This window comes from Lithobates pipiens, unplaced genomic scaffold (assembly GCF_037356315.1).
Source record: "Lithobates pipiens isolate NorthernLeopardFrog02 unplaced genomic scaffold, aLitPip1_a1.2 Scaffold_3, whole genome shotgun sequence".
Classification (NCBI taxonomy): domain Eukaryota; kingdom Metazoa; phylum Chordata; class Amphibia; order Anura; family Ranidae; genus Lithobates; species Lithobates pipiens.
In genome coordinates, this window is record NW_027507790.1 from 127059460 (window position 1) to 127078443 (window position 18984).

The following is an 18984-nucleotide window of genomic DNA, read 5'->3' on the forward strand; positions in this document are numbered from 1 at the left end:
TACAGTTGTACAGTCCCCCCGGATAAGCAGTAAATATGCAGCATATAATCATGACTTGTCTGTCACACAGTTCTCCTATAGTAAGTACTCACACTTTGTTAGTATCCATGGGCTGCTGCTATGTCTCCTGAGGCCTACTGAACCTGTTGTCACATGGCATGGCCCTTCTTGCCTATATAAAAATAGGCCATACTGAGCGAGTCTGTGCCCTCTAGTGGCTGGAGGAGAAACAGCAGCCCACATGAGTTAGAGCCGGTTCACACAGTGGGCGATGCGAGGCGACACGACTCGCCTCGCTCTCGCAAGTCGCCCCCGTTCTGTACAATGGAACCGTTCTGAGAGGAGCGACTCGAGTCGCTCCGACTCAGAAAAAAGGTTCCTGTACTACTTTTGGGCGACCTCGGGGCGACTTGCATTGACTTCTATACAGAAGTCATCTGCAAGTTGCCGCCGAGGTCACGGCAGGTCGCGGCGAGGCAAGTCGGAGTCGCCTCGCCTCGCCTGCAGTGTGAACCGGCCCTAAGAGTACATAGCATGATTAAACATAACACTGCTCCTAGTGGCCACCAGTAAAACAGTCATGTGACGGAACGTCCCCCACATTCAGCTTGAGTGTTTCCGTCAGTATACCGCTTTGTAAGTCCTGGAACACAAGTCCAATGGATCTGGCTATAAGAACCCCCAAGAACTAGACAACACCAGTCTTTGAGTACATCGGGAACAGCCTTTTATTTGACATCTCTCCCAAATATATACAGCAGGATGACTAAAACCTAACCCAATTAGCATGAGCTAATTATCTAATCAACACTGGACTCCTTCAATTGCAGGGTTAATTAGCACAAACAAAACAATAGGTGAATTACTCTTTAGAATCTGTGTCAAGCCAGACTAGACTCATTTACATTATACAAGACAACAGACGTGGCTGGAGTTGATGACATTCCCATCTAATAGTTTGTGTCCCAAAAGTGTGATTCAGTCACTATTTTAATATGGCAAATACATATCCAATGTCTGCGTTTCTTGAGGGGTACATGGACCTGAATCCAAGCAACACCTCAGGGGTCCCCACATACAGCTTACAAAGAGCACCATTCCCCCAAATGCCAGGGCCTAGAGGCTCGCAGTCAGTCCCCTCAAAAAGCCTTGGTCCCGGCTAGGTCTGTCACAAGTCAGAACTCTTTTGGGCTGCAGACCATTCCTGCTTCAGGACGCTGAACATAACAGGAGTCCAATATCCACTCATCACATCAAGGTTTGTCGTAAGAGACTGGGTCCCCCCTTAATCTGGGGTCCACTCCCCTGGACCTGTATAGAAACCTGGTCAGAACAAACACTGCACAGGGTTCCATTACATAGGGTCCAGTGCCATAAGACTGCATTACAAGCAATCCTTGAGGAATCTTCTCTCCTTACTATGAGGCTCAGGTGCCATCCATTTTGGCTGACAGCTTTTTTGAAAAGATCCAACTGAAGTTCATGATTCTTAATAGAACCAGATCACCAAGTATGCTCCAAGAGCGCATTTATGGCATCAGTGACCACCAACTTACAGACACTGGTGAAAAAACTGAGGCACTTCCTGTATAGAAGGAGTTATATAGAGGGGGGACTTATTGTCTTTTGGTGCACCAGTGTCCATTCACCTATAGGTGGCATATAAAACAGATAGTAATTAATATAGCTGCTCTGTGTACCGTGATGTACGTTAAAGAAAATTAGTTTTTCAAAAATAAATTTGGGATATTTATTATAGCAAAAAGTAAAAAAAGTGTTTTTGTTTTCAAAATTGTCGCTCTTTGTTTATAGCACAAAAAATAAAAACCGCAGGGGTGATCAAACGCCACCTAAAGAAAGCTCTATTTGTGGGGGAAAAAAGGACATCAACACAGTACAACATCGCAGGACCGTGCAAATGGTCAGTTAGTTAAAGTGACGCAGTGCCCTATCACTAAAAATGTCTGTCAGGAAGGGGATAAAATTATTCCGAGGGCGAAGTGGTTAATTCAAACAGCTTTATGCTAAAAGAAAAAAAAAAAAAAATCTTCAAGGAATCACTTGACAGATACTAGAATGTAAAATTCTAACAACATGTCCTATGGCTAAACAACGTTGAGATGAGTAACGTACCAGCTTCTATTGCAAAAACATTGCTCCGCTCTGTCTTTGGAAGTAGTTCTGACTTTTCCTTGTTCGTGATGGAAAAACGCTGGATAATGCCCCTAATGGTTTGCTTAGTGTTGGGAGTCAGACAGCATGTCATGAGGGAGCCGATGGTGTCACTCCCATCCTTCTTTCTTATTGTTAAGTACCTGTTAGCACCTTTCCTACAAAGAAACATGATATAATAAAGCCAAAAAGCAATGCTACTCATAAAATAGTATAATATAAAAAATTTCCTACAGAAACAGTCAATTCATGGTACAGATAAAACATACCGTATATACTCGAGTATAAGCCGAGATTTTCAGCCTCTTTTTTGAGGCTGAAAGTGCCCCCCTCGGCTTATACTCGAGTCATCGCTGTCTGCCCGCTCGATCAGCGTGTCGAGCAGACAGACAGCGGCCATTCTATCATTCAAAAGCCGCGCCTCCGGCTCCGCCTTCGCCTGTGATAGGCGGAACACTGAATTTCCCAGCAGCCTGTGTTCCGCCTATCACGGACATCGTATCATCCTCGTACTACGGACGAGGATGATACGATGTCCGTGATAGGCGGAACACAGGCTGCTGGGAAATTCAGTGTTCCGCCTATCACAGGCGAAGGCGGAGGCTTTTGAATTTTACAATGGCCGCCGAGGCGCCGACGAAGAGGGCACGGGACGGAGGCAAGGCAAGGCACGGCACGGGACGGGACGGGACGGAGGCAAGGCACGACACGGGACGGAGGCAAGGCACGGCACGGGACGGAGGCAAGGAGGCAAGGCACGGGACGGAGGCTCGGGACAAAGGCTCGGGACACAGGTAGGCTGGACACACACACACACACACACACACACACACACATGGATGGATGGATGGAGACACACACACACAGGGATGGATGGATGGATGGAGACACACACACACACAGGGATGGATGGATGGATGGATGGAGACACACACACACAGGGATGGATGGATGGATGGATGGATGGAGACACACACACACAGGGATGGATGGATGGATGGACACACACACACACAGGGATGGATGGACGGACACACAGGGATGGACGGACACACAGGGATGGACGGACACACACACAGGGATGGACAGGCATGTCTCACCCTCGGCTTATACACGAGTCAATAAGTTTGCCAGTTTTTTTGGGGGTAAATTGGGGGCCTCGGCTTATATTCGGGTCGGCCTATACTCGAGTATATACGGTAAAAATAATAACTCTAGACAGAAATAAGCTGTAACAATGTTATATTTGTGGGTAAATTAAAACAGTGTTATGCCTAAAACCAAAAAGGTTATACATTGCAGCTTACCAATCCCGTTTGTGCTTCTGAATATCTCCGCTGCACTGGAAGAGCAACAGAGACAACTTCAGCATTGTCACCCTGGGGAGAGGGTAGTGTTTGATGCACTAGTAGAGTTAGATGGTCTTCTTGACAAACAAATTAAAGCAGAATCCCTGGTAACATTTTAAAGTGGAACTAAACCCTCTTATCCTTTACTGCCCTCTTAACTTCTGTTTGATCTGCACTTGCCATGGTGCTGCCAATGTGATCAGCTAGGACAGCAGCTATTTGATGGGTCACAGTTTGGTTACAAGCAAGCAGTGTTAAGTGGAGGGTCACAACCCTCTGCCACTTTTGCTTGACAACTTTGTTTATTAGAGGAGCTTGAAGAATACCAGATTAACTGGCCAGATCAACAAGCAAAAATAAAAAGGAAAAGTCTGAAAACGAATGTAGCCACAACCACTTAAGCCCCATACACACTATCAGTTTTTCTGCTGAGTTTTTTTCTTCAGGTTTACCAAAACCGTGCAGGGGCCTGCCCGATTGCATACAAATTGAAACTTTTAAGGTCTGACGTCATATTTTTGACCCGTTACATATTACATGGTTTTGGTAAATCTGAAGGAAAAACTGATAGTGTGTATGGGGCTAAAGAATTGGTAAGCTGCAAAATACTTTAGTGTTTTGTGGTTTGATACCACTTTAAAGGCCATCAGGTTTTATTCAACTTAATAGTTGGTTTGGATCAAATTGGTCAAAACTAACTATTTGCTTCACTAACAAGTGCCCTTGTTGTCAGCCCTGTATAAATTGTATGCAACATCACCAACATAGATTATACAGGGCTGTTTTCCCAACAGCAGTGCAGGGACTTCTCATCCTGCTCCACGAATAAAATCAAGTCAGGTTGAAATCTACTCAGAGGAAGCTTTATATTTTCTCAATGAATACAAGGCTTCCTCCGATTGGTGATGGAGAGCAGCATGTCAAATCCACCTGTCCCTCCACCTTAACCAATCAGAACCCTTGATTTGGTTCCAGAAGCGGGATGGGAAATCTCCATTCCACTGCTGAAACACAGCACTGTATACCATATGTAGCAGATTCTGCATACAGTTCATACAGCACGGACAGCAAGCACACCTGTTTAGAAAATGGTGCGCTTGAACCAGCCAGCTATTTAACCACTTCAGCCCCAGCCTATAGTAATACGATGCCCACAGATGGGATCTCCCATCCTGGGTGGGCGTCATGACTTCCTCTGATTCCTGGCTGCCTAGAGGGAGCGCGCACACCCGTGTCATCGCTCGAGACCCGATGCGTGTGCCTGGCAGCCGCGATGTCTGCTGGGCACCCGCGATTACCCGGGAACACAGATCCACATGCTGTCAGTGGAGAGGAGACCGATGGTGTGTTCCCAGTACAAAGGAACACCGATTGGTCTTCTCCCCTTGTGAAGAATACGTATCGGCCTAAACTGAGGAAATAAATATCCAATTTAAAAAACAAAAACAAAAAACAATTATTATAGCAAAAAGTAAAAAATATTTTTTGTTTATAGCGCAAAAAATTCAAACCGCAGAGATGATCAAATACCACCAAAAGAAAGCTTTATTTGTGGGAAAAAAAAGACGTCAATTTAGTTTGGGTGCAACGTCGCATGACCACACAATTGTCAGTTAAAGCGACGCAGTGCCAAATTGCAAAAAGTGCTCTGGTAAGGAAGGGGGTAAAATCCTCCAGGGCTGAAGTGGTTAAAGTTCATTCAAATGTGGAATTAAGCTTTAAAGTGGTTGTAAAACCTTACACATAAATCACTGAAGTGACTAGCCTCAGGTGATACCCACAAATACTCCTACATAAGTTATATTTGTTTATCTGCAGCTCTCGTCTCTCTACAGCCTTCAAAGCACACAGATCAAAGACTTTTTCTCATCTCATACACATCCCTCTATATAGTCGCATAGGAAATTACACACAGCTGAGGCTTTTAATTACATTATGAGAGAGAAGGAAGAGAGATAAAGTAATCACGCTTGGTGCTTTAGATTAAGGATAGTACACACTATAGAAAGAAAGCTGTGTTCATTTTTAATTTCAGGAGGTTTACAAACACTTTTAGACCCCTTTCACACCACACCGTCCATTGCTTCGGCGGTAAAACGCTGCTATTTTTAGCAGCGTTTTACCGCCGGATTTGCGGCGCATTTCGGCCGATAGCGGGCGCTTTTACCCCCTGCTAGCGGCCGCGAAAGGGTTAAAACCGACGGCAACATGCCGCAATAGCGGCGTATTGCCAGCGGTATTACAGCGCTGCCCCATTGATTTCAATGGGGAGCACCAGTGGAGGAGCGGTAAAAAAACACTCCTTCACCGCTCCAAAGAAGCTGCTGGCAGGACTTTTTTCTGACGTCCTGCCAGCGCACCGCTGTAGTGTGAAAGCCCTCGGGGCTTTCACACTACACACAATGGTGCAGCTTCTTTAGGGCGGATTGCAGGCGCTATTTTTAACACTATAGCGCCTGCAAAACGCCCTGGTGTGAAAGGGTGTAAGTATGCAGAGTCTGTCAGAGCTGAAATATGCAGTTGTAGAACTAAATGTTAACAGAAGGTGCTTGACACTTGATGCATTGAGTCCAAAAATGCAGGATGGTGGCAGTAAAGTATAATGGAGAACAAAAATGATCATGGAGGAACAAAGTAGTACTGCAGAGTGTTCCAGCTGGATGAAGAACACATATCTGTACATTTTTGGTCTAAAAGTGTTTTGCAGAGATGACCATTTACTATGGCAAATTGTCAGAATAACTTACCCTCTACTCTTTGATATTAGCCCAAGTGACTGGGCTAGACGATGGACAAAAGCTCTCTCGGTGCTTGTCAAGGAAGAAGGGAACTCCATTTCTTCAAGAAGATAATGAAAACACCAATAAAATGTTTAAAGAAGAAATCTAATCTAATTAAAACATTTGTTTTAAACTACATTTTAATTAAATCTAGCAGCAGAGCAAATAAACTAATTCAGTATTCAACACCCTTACAAAACATAGGTCTGTGCCAATCTTCTCCCCTATATTAGGTGGAATGCCAGCGGAGTTCAGGTAAGAGTACAACGAGCAAAACTTCTGTTTCATAGATGTTCAATTTCACACTATACCAAGACATTACAGATTTGAAGACGGGGGTTGTCAGGGCAATGCGGAGCTGATGCCAAGGGTTGGCAGGACAGCACAGGACTTAAAAGGAGGGTAGTCTGGAGCTGCAGCCAAGTGCTTCCTGGGCAGTCCGGAGATGGAGCCAAGGGTTTTCAGTGCAGGCCAGGGATGGAGCAAAGGGTTTCTAGGACAGTTCAAAGATTTAGCTGAGGGTTTCCAGGACAGTCGGGAGTTGGAGCAAAGATATTCTAGGACAGTGAGGCTGGGATCACACTTATTCGAATTGGATGCAGGTTTCTCTGCATTCAATTTAAAAGCAATTAAATTGTACAAATACTTTTGATCTCTTGAATAGGGGGAGGGGGGGGCTATTCTTAAGAGCTGTAATTCCTGAACCCTCCCTCCAATTTAGATGTACATACCCTCAAATTAACCCTGAGAGAATGTGCACTCAGTTTATTATACAAGTATAGCTTGGCTATGTTTTTATATATATATTATACACACACACACACACACACACACACATACAGTGGTGTGAAAAAAAGTGTTTGCCCCCTTCCTCATTTCCTGTTCCTTTGCATGTTTGTCACACTTAAGTGTTTCGGAACATCAAATCAATTTAAACAATAGTCAAGGACAACACAAGTAAACACAAAATGCAATTTGTAAATTAAGGTGTTTATTATTAAAGATGAAAAAAAATCCAAACCATCATGGCCCTGTGTGAAAAAGTGATTGCCCCCTAAACCTAATAACTGGTTGGGCCACCCTTAGCAGCAACAACTGCAACCAAGCGTTTGCGATAACGTGCAATGAGGCTTTTACAGCATCCTGGAGGAGTTTTGGCCCACTCATCTTTGCAGAATTGTCCTAATTCAGTTACATTAGAGGGTTTTCGAGCATGAACGGCCTTTTTAAGGTCATACCACAACATCTCAATAGGATTCAGGTCAGGACTTTGGCTAGGCCACTCCAAAGTCTTCATTTTGTTTTTCTTCAGCCATTAGGTGGTGGACTTGCTGGTGTGTTTAGGATCATTGTCCTGCTGCAGAACCCAAGTTCGTTTCAGCTTGAGTACACGAACAGATGGTCGGACATTCTCCTTCAGGATCTCTTGGTAGACAGCAGAATTCATAGTTCCTTTTATCACGGCAAGTCTTCCAGGTCCTGAAGCAGCAAAACAGCCCCAGACCATCACACTACCACCACCATATTTTACTGTTGGTATAATGTTCTTTTTATGAAATGCAGTGTTCCTTCTACGCCAGATATACTTGGACACACACCTTCCAAAGAGTTCCACTTTTGTCTCATCGGTCCACAGAATGTTGTCCCAAAAGTCTTGGGGATCATCAAGATGTGTTGTGGAGAAATTGAGACGAGCTTTGATGTTCTTTTTGCTCAGCAGTGGTTTTCTCCTTGGAACTCTGCCATGCAGGCCATTTTTGCCCAGTCTTTTCCTGATGGTGGAGGCATGAACGCTGACCTTAACTGAGGCAAGTGAGGCCTGCAGTTCCTTGGACGTTGTTGTGGGGTCTTTTGTGACCTCTTGGATGAGTCGTCGCTGTGCTCTTGGGGTAATTTTGGGCGGCCGGCCACTCCTGGGAAGGTTCACCACTGTTCCATGTCTTCGCCATTTGTGGATAATGGCTCTCACTGTGGTTCGCTGGATTCCCAAAGCTTTGGAAATGGCTTTATAACCCTTTCCAGACTGACAGATCTCAATTACTTTCTTTCTCAATTGTTCCTGAATTTCTTTGGGTCTCGGCATGATGTGTAGCTTTTAAGGATCTTCTGGTGGACCTTACTGTGTCAAGCAGCTCCTATTTAAGTGATGCCTTGATTGTGAACAGGTGTGGCAATAATCAGGACTGGGTGTAGCTAGAGAAATTGAACTAAGGTGTGGACAACCACAGTTATAGTATGTTTTAACAACGGGGGCAATCACTTTTTCACACAGGGCCATGATGGTTTGGATTTTTTTCACCTTTAATAATAAACACCTTCATTTACAAATTGCATTTTGTGTTTACTTGTGTTGTCCTTGACTATTGTTTAAATTGGTTTGATGTTCCGAAACACTTAAGTGTGACAAACATGCAAAGGAACAGGAAATGAGGAAGGGGGCAAACACTTTTTCACACCACTGTATATAACAATTTGGCAGGTAACACAAAACAGCTTGTACTTCACCATACTAAGACATAATTTGTGGTTTTTTTTTTTTTAACCTACCTTCCTGATCACTATAACGAAACCTTTCCAGTGCAATATTGACAGCAATTTTCACTTCTTCATCAATTCGAATGTCTTTGAGTCCCTTTGCTTTGCCATGCTTAGAAGCACCTGGGTATAGCGGTGTTCCGGGGCTTGGTGACATGCTGTTATGTCTTGACATGTTTACTGCACAATGATAAAGAAAGAAAAATATAGGACTATGATAAAGAAATTCTGTGTAACAATAGGAAGGTGAAAAGATATTTTTTTTAAAAAATTGATCATGAATCGATGAAAATCCATGGGAATCAGTCTTGCTATCCATCAAATTTTTTTTTATTTTTGTACTCCGTGGAAAAATCCTTTTCTCTTTAGTTCACTGACGGACACAGCTCCTTTAATCCTTGACCTTAAGGTTATCACGCCACCTTCAGCAGAGGACTAGGCAGAAAATTGAACACATGTAAAAACAGCAAGACTGCACAGCACCACCCCGGGGGGGGGGGGGGGGGCTCTGGCTATAACCCTTAACCCTGCTTTCTGTAGCTCAGTTCGTCAAAAAGCAGTACAAACATAAATAGGAGGGGTGGGAGCTGTGTCCGTCAATTTACTTCAGATTAAAGGATTTTACGTGAAGTCCAAAAATCTGATTTTTTTTTGTTCATTGATGGACACAGCTCCTTTAATTCTTGACCTTAGGAACGTCCCCAAGCAGTGTAAAAAAAAAAAATAAAAAAAAAAAAATAAATAAAAAACCCAGAGGGGTGGAAACAGCAAAACATAACTTCACCCACAACCAAAGGAACGCCTCAACAGAGGAGTTGCCATCTTAAGCGCCTGCCATCAAAACCAGCAGCCAACGTCATGCATCAAAAGATGGGTTTACAACAAACTTAAAATGTAAAAAGCAACCTTACACAGCAAAACATTGCGGCCAAAGCAAGCATTCTAAGATGCGATTACGTCAACTTTGCAGAATTTAGTCAAAGTGTGAACGGACGACCAAGTCGCCACCTTACACACCTGAGAGACAGACGCTTGATGTCAGAAAGCCCAGGAGGTTGCAATTGCACTGGTGGAATGAGTCTTGACAGGAAGAGAGGGCACCCGCCCTTTAAGGCATAGGCCTGAACCACGATGTGTCTAATCCACCGAGAAATGGTGAACGACGAGACAGCCAGAACTTTTTTCGGACCAGCCACCGAGACAGAGTCTGACTTCCGGAAGGGAGCCGTAGCAGACTGATACACCCCGTAGAGCCCAGACCACGTCCAGGGAATGCAAGGCAACCTCTTTCAGATGAGTCGGCTTAGGACATAAGGATGCTAACACCATGTCCTCATTTAGATGAAATGCCAAAACCACCTTCAGAAGGAAAGAGGGCTGTGGACATAGCACCGCCTTATCCTTGTGGATGACCATGTAGGGAGACTTGCATGACAAGGCCGCCAACTCAGAAACCCTCCTCGCAGATGCAATAGCCACTAGAAAGACTACTTTCTGAGAAAGATTTAACAAGGAAATCTCCCTAAATATTTTCAAACGGTGGTTTCTGAAGTACCGATAGGACCAGATTTAGATCCCATGAAGGTAGGGGTGGTCGAACCGGAGGGACTACATGTTGAAACCCTTGCAGAAAAGTACCCATCAATTAGTGAGTCGCCAAGGGACATTGAAAAAAAATAAAAATAAATAAAAAATAAAAAAGACAGCCAAGGCTGATTTCTGTCCCTTGATGGTGCTTAAGGAAAGTTTCTGATCCACTCCTTGCTGCAAAAACAGCAGGATCCTGGAAACTGAGTATGTGCGCGGACGCCACCCCCATCTCCTCACACATGGAGATGTAAGCATTCCACATACGATGGTAAATCTTTTGAGAAGATGACTTTCATGCCCTCAGCATAGTGGAAATTACCAAGTCCGACAGACCCCGGTCCTTTAGTACCTCGTTTTCAACAGCCATGCCGTTAAAACGAGTGACGGTAAAGCAGGATGGAGTATCGAACCTTACGATAGGTCTTCTCGCATTGTCAGCCACAAAGGAACATCCGCCACCAGTCGTACTAGGTCAGTGTACCAAGGATGAAAAGGTCAATCTAGGGCAATCAATGAAACCTTCTCGGCCTCCACCCTGCACAGCAGACGTGGTAGAACATGGGGGGGGCAGAAATCAGCTGATAATGCCCCTATGGAGCCACCAACGCGCCTGATGCGTCCACCCAGGCATCTCATGTCCTGGCCACAAACATCTGCACCTTCCGATTGAGCTGAGAGGCTAAGAGGTCCACATCTGGTGAGCCCCCCATCTTAGGAAAGGAGCTGGAAAACATCCGGATGTGACGACCATTCCCCTGGGTCCAACATCTGATGACTTAATCTGCCTGCCATTTTTCTATGCCCGGAATGTATGTGACGTAAGGGGCAGAACGTGCCGCTCTGCCCACTGGAGGACGTGAGTGACCTCCCGTGCTGTGGCCGAGCGCCTCGTTCCTCCTTGATGGTTGACATATGCCATTGCGTTGTCCGACTGGATCCTGACCGGATGCCCCTATAGCCTACCTGACCATGTGGAGAGGCACCGTCTGATCGCCCAAAGCTCGAGCACATTGATGGGCAGTTGGGATTCTTCCCACGACCAGAGACCATGGGCTGACTGTACGCCCAAACCACCACCCCCCCCCCCCCCCCCCAACCAGTCAGGCTGGCATCCGTTGTGATCATGATCCAATGGAGAGGAACGAACGATCTCCCGGACCTCAGCCACCAGATAAGGGAATCCCTGACTAACTGGCTCACCCAAATTTGACAATACAGGTATAATGGACATTTGCTCCATTTTGACCAAAATCTCCTACTGCAAGACTCAAGTGTTAAAATAGGATTTTTAAAACAGCTTACCTGTAAAAGCCTTTTCTTTGATGTACATCAGGGGACACAGCGCCATAGTAATTACTATGTGTTATATCGGACCGACAGGTGTTGGACACTTGCACTCCCCTAAAGGCATGTACTCCCCTATATAACCCCTCCCATTACTGGGAGTCCTCAATTTTGTACCCAAGCAGTACAAGTGTATCCCAAAGAAGGGAGGGACCTCTGTGTCCCCTGATGTACATCAAATAAAAGGATTTTACAGGTAAGATTTTATAAAAATTCTATTTTCTTTTCTGACATCAGGGGACACACAGCCATAGTAATTACTATGTGGGATGTCCCATAGCAATGGCAACTGAAGGGGGGGGGGGGGGGTGGCAGAACAAACAGGAGGCCAGAAGACTCATACTGCAGTATACTGTGCCCAAAAGGTAAAATCCTCATGACCTTTAATATCGATTTGATAAAATCTGGTAAACGTATGAACCAAAGACCAAGTTGCGGTCTTACAGATATGAACCATAGAGGCCTGATGATGCACATGGCCAGGCCTGCTGATCAGGCAGAATCTCAGGTATCTCCACAAACTGTTGCTTAACTCTTTGAAGTCCACATTTTTTCAATGAGTTAGCGTGACTCAAAATGTGCTCCACCAAAAATGGTGCAGCAGACGTTAAAGGGTTAATGGACTTGTAGATACACCAATTGCAGCAAGAACTGAAAAGACATCTCGTCTTTAAAAGGAAGTTCAAACTTTAATTTGCTGGATCCTTTAACATCAGTGCATTATACAATGGACATGTGAGACACTGCTCACTGAGGTGATTGCAGCATCAATTGATGGAACTAGGGCTGCAACTAACGATTATTTTCATTATCGATTAGTTGGCCAATTATTCTTTCGATTAATCGGTTAATAACCTTAAAAAAAAAAAAAAAAAAAAAAAAAGTGGTGTATAATTTAGTTAATATGTAAAGTTTAAAAAAAGCAATTCATTCCTAAATATCTCTATACGCAGGGGCAAATATAATTAACCAATTATATTTACCCCAGACAGAAGAAATGAATCTGGTAAATATAATCAGACTCCGATCAAATTTTTTTATTTAAAGAAAAAGTTAAAGACTGTTTTGCAGAATTTCAAACAGAACTGTAATATTATATACTGGCCATACAAAAACAATGTCTTCCTTGAAAAAAAAAAAAAAAAGTAATTTAAGAACTTTGTTTGATTTTCTAATTGTTCGTGTGGTGAAATCAATGTTTATATTCAACCACAGTGACGGGAAAATATAGAAATATAAAAACTTCTTGGTCAAAGATTTTCAGACAGTATGTGGTTTTCATTCAGAAATTACATTAATTTTAAAACAGAATGTTAAAAGTGAAGATTTCAAACATTGTTTCATTCAGCGAATGTACAAAGATTTTTTGCATGAATATTCTCGTCTGAAAAATGATCCTTATGGCCAGCATAAGGCTCGGTATACACCTATGCAGTTTGCTTTTGATCAGTTTATGCAGTGAATGTTCATTTTTGCGCACATGATGTTGCTGTGATTTGACAATTTGTTGTTGGGCAGATTAAAAAACACAAATTACAGCAAAAAGGCACTACATGCTTTCTGCAGCTTCTCCATTGAAGTATATTAAACCAAAAAAGCACAGTTTTGCATTGAAAAAGGTCCTTGACCCTTTCCAAATATGCAGCAGCTGAAAAAAAAATAAAAATAAAAGCATAGATGTGAACATTAAACTGTAGTGGGTTTCTCCAAAAAGCATCAAAAAACACATGGGTGGGAACCAGGCCTAAAACATTTAGTAACATAATGGGGTTAAAAAAAATATATATATATATATATATATATATATATATATATATATATATATATATATATATATATATATATATATATATATATATATATATATATATATATATATATATAAAAAAATTAGCACTTCATAGTACAAAAAGAGCACATAATTGCTACTGTAAGGGGTTAATTTTTTTACTGCGCAATAGTAAAAGTAATATTTATAGTAGCAATTATTTGCTCTTTGTGCTATAAAGGGCTAATTTTACTTTTTTTAATCTCATTATGTTACTGGCCGATTAAAAGATTATGTAAATAGTAATCAAATTTCATAATCAATCAGTTGTCGATTAATCGATTAGTTGTTTCAGCCCTAGATGGAACCCCCCCATTTTCTTAATAGAAATGCTCCCATTTAGAATACATAAGCTATGCACGAATAGGAAAAAAAATCTCCAGATAGGGGAGGTTCTAATTAGAAGAAGATAACTCAACAGTCTGTGCTGCAGGCAACAAAAGAGTTAAGTAAGGGAGTACACAAGCACCTGACTTGTGAGGCTACTCCCTCCCTGTTAGGATCCTCCAAAGAGGAAAATTAAAAGGGATTGTAAAGTTAAAAAAATAAAAATAAAAAATAAAAAAAATTTAAACAAACATGTTATACTTACCTCCACTGTGCAGCTCGTTTTGCACAGAGTGGCCCCGAACCTGCTCTAATGGGGTCCCTCGGCGGCTGTCTCTGCTTCCTCCCGCAGGTACTTCTCACGTTCATGCAAGCTCCCTCTGATGCCCGAGGCAAATGGGTACATGTAAGTACGTGTCCTGGATATCCAGGGATGCCAGGAAGACCCCCTGATGGAGTGCAGTGACCACGGAGCCAACTCTTTCCATCCTGAACCATTTCACTTTCACAAAGCTTTGGAGAGCCTTCAAGCCCAGAATCGGACGTACCCCTTCCTTTTTGGGGACTATAAACAGATTGGAGTAGTATCCCTGAAACCTTTCCAGCGTCGGTACAGCTACTATCACCATGCGCAGTAGCTTGTCCTGTACTGCCCCAGACAGGGCTTCCCAACAAGCCAGAAGTAGAGGTAGGTTGAAGGGAAAAAATCTGTTTGGTGGACAACAAAGAAAACTATCTTGTATTCCGATTAAACCAGTTCGCAGACCCATTGGTCGGACAGTAGAGAGGTCCACCGAGCTGCAAACTCCCGAAGGCGATCCCACACCCGAGAGTGTGTGAAAGTGTGAACCGATGACCGAGTCCGTTCCAATTGGAAGGTTCCAATTGCCCTGGTGAAATGAGCTGTGACAGGAAAAGGGGACACCCGCCCCTTTAAGGCATAGGCATGAACCACGATCTGTCTGATCCACCTAGAACGACGTTAAGATCGCCAGACCTTTTTCGGACCAGCCACCAAAACAAAAAAACAGTCTGACTTCAGGAAGGGAGCCATAGCAGACAGATACATTCCCTGGACGTTGTCCGGGCTTTACGGGTGTAAGGCAACTTTTTTCAGGTGTGTCAGCTTAGGACAAAGGGATGGTAATACAATGTCCTCATTTAGATGGAATGCCGAAACCACCTTCACAAGGAAAGATGGCTGCGGAAGTAGCACTGCCTTATCCTTGTCCAGCAAAGCTTCAAATAGCCTGTCACCTTGGAAGAGTAGATGCTTGGTCCACAGACCAGCATTTTAGCCAAATCAGGCGTCGTAGCACCACTGCTGATACTGATGCTCTAGAGAGTAGGGGGGGCCTTATCCAGGGCGGCATCATAGACATATTTAAGGCCATGCACCAACTGATCTGCCAGCTCTAAGCAGACCGGGGGAGACTGTTGCTTCTCCAATTCACGGTGCAACAACTTTGCCCATTCAGTAAGCATCTGCAACACCAAGCCCGTGGCCAGCACAGGTCGTAACGCTGACCCCACTACCGTAAACATGGCCCGGGCCACTGCCTCAGTCCTCCTGTTAGCAGGGTCCTTGAAGGCAGGAGTCCCTTCTACCAGAACCATGGTTACTTTATTTAACCTGGATACCCGAGGAGGTCAACGACCGGATGAGACGTCCATTTTTTCAGGAGGCTCTCCTCAAAGGGGTAATACACTGCCATTCTTCTTGGGACTGAAAAGGCCAGCTGCAGACTTTCCCATTCCTTGTAGATGAACTTATCAAAATAAGTCAAACAGGGAAACACCTTAGGCACGCGGACCGCCATCTCAGCAGAGGTTCCTGCTGCATCCTGTATCTTCAGGGTATCCCGCACCACAGTGATAATTGCTCCTACTAGTGCCTTTTCCTGCGCTATACTGGACACAGAGTAATTCTCACTGTCCGAACGGACCTGGTCTGCATCCACTGACATCAGAACAGGGGCCGCCAGTCACCACGGGACCAGAGTCTGAATCAGAGCTCTCACCAGAAGATGGGGGGGGGGGCCAAGGGGCATTTTTTTACCCCCCTTTCACCCGCACGCCGCTCTCACCTTGGCAATAAAGGTATCCAGGACCGCCGACAAAGCATCCATAGACACCGCATTCTTTGAAGGTGAGCCGGTTGCAATAAAAGGGATATCTGGGGAAGAAGCGCCAGCTTCTGACGCCATACTGACCCTCGCTCACCTGCCACAACTTAGGGACTTAAGGCAAGGTAGACAAATCCCACCCTCCTAGCTGCTCACAGACTGAGGGGCCCCTCCGCGGGACTCGCCACCCTGACCGAGTGCTGCCGCTGACCGCTCTGCCCTGTTTCAGTCACAAAGTGATCCGAGTGAAAACAGCGCTGTTCTGTTCTGAGGTACGCAGACCCAGCACTAGAGGTAAAAACGCGCTGAGGCTACAAGAAAATGGCCGTCAAACCTTCTAGAAAATGGCTGACAGCCCATACACTGCATAAGACTACAAGAAACTAGCCACAGCCTCAGCAAAATGGGCGTGGCCCGTGCAGCGGCCTCTCCTGAGGTAAACTTACTCCGACACCTTACAGCGAAGAAAAAAGGGACAGAAAATAAAAACGGACCCCAACAGCCAGCGCAGCCCCCCACCAAAGCCCGGAGCCCCCCCAGAGGACACCCGGCCTAGGTACATACACCGCACCTCATGCCCAGTCACACAGCGGCCCCAGCAGGGGGAGGAGGGAATGAGGGATAGGGAGAGTCGACCTCCCAGGGAATGCCCAGCTGCTCTATCCTGCCGAGGCAGGGAGAGCCATACTTACCCTTCCTGTTGGGACTGCTGGACGCATTCCAACACAGACCCATCACCCGAGCAGTACGGGGTGGCCGTTGGCCACGGCACACTGACACAGACAGCAGTAACCCGGTCATATGTGTGCCCAGGAGTACATAGCTCACCAGCCGGCCCTAGAGCATAAGGGTTATGTCGTGGCCAACTTAGCACGTAGCTAATGTCTGCTCATGCTCAATGGCCAGGTTGGGCAGACTACAAGGATCTATATTATCCAGCATGTCACCCAGCCGACTGTTGATTGTAGATCACAGGATCAAAAATTTTAGAAAAAAAAAAAATGAAAAAAATCCCAGGACCAATGGTCCCCTCAAGGAGCCAGGTCCTTTTCTCTTAGACTAGGCAGAAGATAAAAACAGAGCTGCAGGAAGTAGGGTGAGGGGTTATAGCCAGAGAGACCACCCCCTGGGCGGTGCTGTGCAGTCTTGCTGTTTTTACATGTGCTATATATTCTACCTAGTCCTCCCCTGAAGGTGGCGTGATAACCCTAAGGTCAAGATTTAAAGGAGCTGTGTCCGTCAATCAACGAAAGAGAAAACTGTTTTGTGTTATAAATTTCCAGAGTTTATAGATACAGAAGCAAAAATGTCTGAGTAAATCTTGAAGATAAAATAATCTGGTAGGACAGAAATATAAAATTAGAAGAATTAGAAAAAGATCACAGCAAAGAAAACAAAATACACTCTTAGGTATATAGGCAAGGACATTTTTTTTAGTTTTTAGGCCTTAAATCACATTTCCACTTTTGCAGACACATTTGAGAAAACGATACGTTTATTTTTACCTGCTTACACTGCATACTGTGACCTACTGATTATGGAAGTAATGCTCTGAAGACTGCTGAGAAAAAATACATGCACCTATTTTACCTGCAAAAACAGGGGAGTGTGCTATGTGTGTACAGTGACACACAGTACCCAACAGTGTCATCAGTATCACACAGTGCCACCTCAGTGAAACCCCATCAGTGGCATCCCATCTGTGCAGTGCATGTCTGATCAGCCACATCAGCGCAGCATTATCACCAAGTGAGGAGGCATACCAAATTCTAAATGCGGCCGACTAGAGCAACAGGGAGCTCTCTGTTTTGATTTCTGCTTCGGATTCTGATTAAGAGTCTGTATTAAGCAGTGGAACAATAACAGAGTCAGAGAAGGAGGATGGTGCGCCCAAACTAAAACGTTCTGGCAAGGAGAAGGCTACCACAAGTACAGCACTGGCATCCAACAGTAGTGTACTGTATTCTACCAGAAATAGAGTACCGTATATAATCGAGTATAAGCCGAGATTTTCAGCCCCTTTTTTTAGGCTGAAAGTGCCCCCCTCGGCTTATGCTCGAGTCACGGAGATCAGGTAGACAGACGGCGGCCATTCCACTATTCAAAAGCCGCGCCTCCCTGTCTGTGATAGGCGGAACACTGACTGCTGGGAAATTGAGTGTTCCGCCTATCACAGACGGAGAGGTGCGGCTTTTGAACAGTGGAATGGCCGCCGTCTGTCAGACAAGGAGGAGAGGTGCGGCATGGCACACAGAGGCTGCAGATTGGCACAGGTAGACAGCGATGGACGGGACACAGCGATGGACGGGACACAGCGATGGACGGGACACAGCGATGGACGGGACACAGCGATGGACACAGGGATGTCTCACCCTCGGCTTATACACGAGTCAATAAGTTTTCCCAGTTTTTTTGTGGTGAATTAGGGGCCTCGGCTTATATTCGGATCGACCTATACTCGAGTATATACGGTACATCTGGAAGAAAGGCCAGGCCCCACAGAATTAGGGCCCATGCCAGTTTACCATATGCCTTTCAAAACCCTCTATGGCTTGCTCCTAACTCAGCAGCAGCTAGCATTCCCCCCCCCCAACTGGAAAAATTTGGCACGCATAGATTTCTTTCCATTTAATATTCAGAGATGGCTTATTACATTCAATTGTGGCCCAGTGCAACCTCTATGACCAATTTATAGCCAACAATCCAACTTCATATTATTCCCATTCCTATGAATGGAAAGCAGGCCTCTAGCACACAGGGCGCTTTTAGCAGCATCAGTTTTTTTGGTAGCTTAAAAACGCCTCTCCATGTTATTCTATGGCCCCATGCACACACAGGTTTTTAGCTCTAAGTGGCATAGGCGTTTTCAATAGGGATGCACCGAAATTTCGGCCGTCTAAACATATCGGCCGAAAATGGCCTTTTCGGCATTT

The 18984-nt window shown here is 44.7% G+C and overlaps 1 protein-coding gene across 3 annotated transcripts in view; it reads right to left on the reverse strand.

The window, feature by feature from the left end:
- The window catches only part of YTHDC2 (YTH N6-methyladenosine RNA binding protein C2), a 274280-nt gene that overhangs the window by 232925 nt on the left and 22371 nt on the right, over nucleotides 1–18984 (reverse strand). For all 3 annotated transcript variants that reach the window (XM_077462267.1, XM_077462265.1, XM_077462266.1), the window contains 3 exons: nucleotides 8849–9016; nucleotides 6269–6359; nucleotides 2134–2330 (listed from right to left, as the gene is read on the reverse strand). In XM_077462267.1, coding sequence (XP_077318393.1) covers nucleotides 2134–2330; nucleotides 6269–6359; nucleotides 8849–9011 — 451 coding nt within the window. In that variant the 5' untranslated portion in view covers nucleotides 9012–9016. The remainder of the gene's footprint in view (nucleotides 1–2133; nucleotides 2331–6268; nucleotides 6360–8848; nucleotides 9017–18984) is intronic.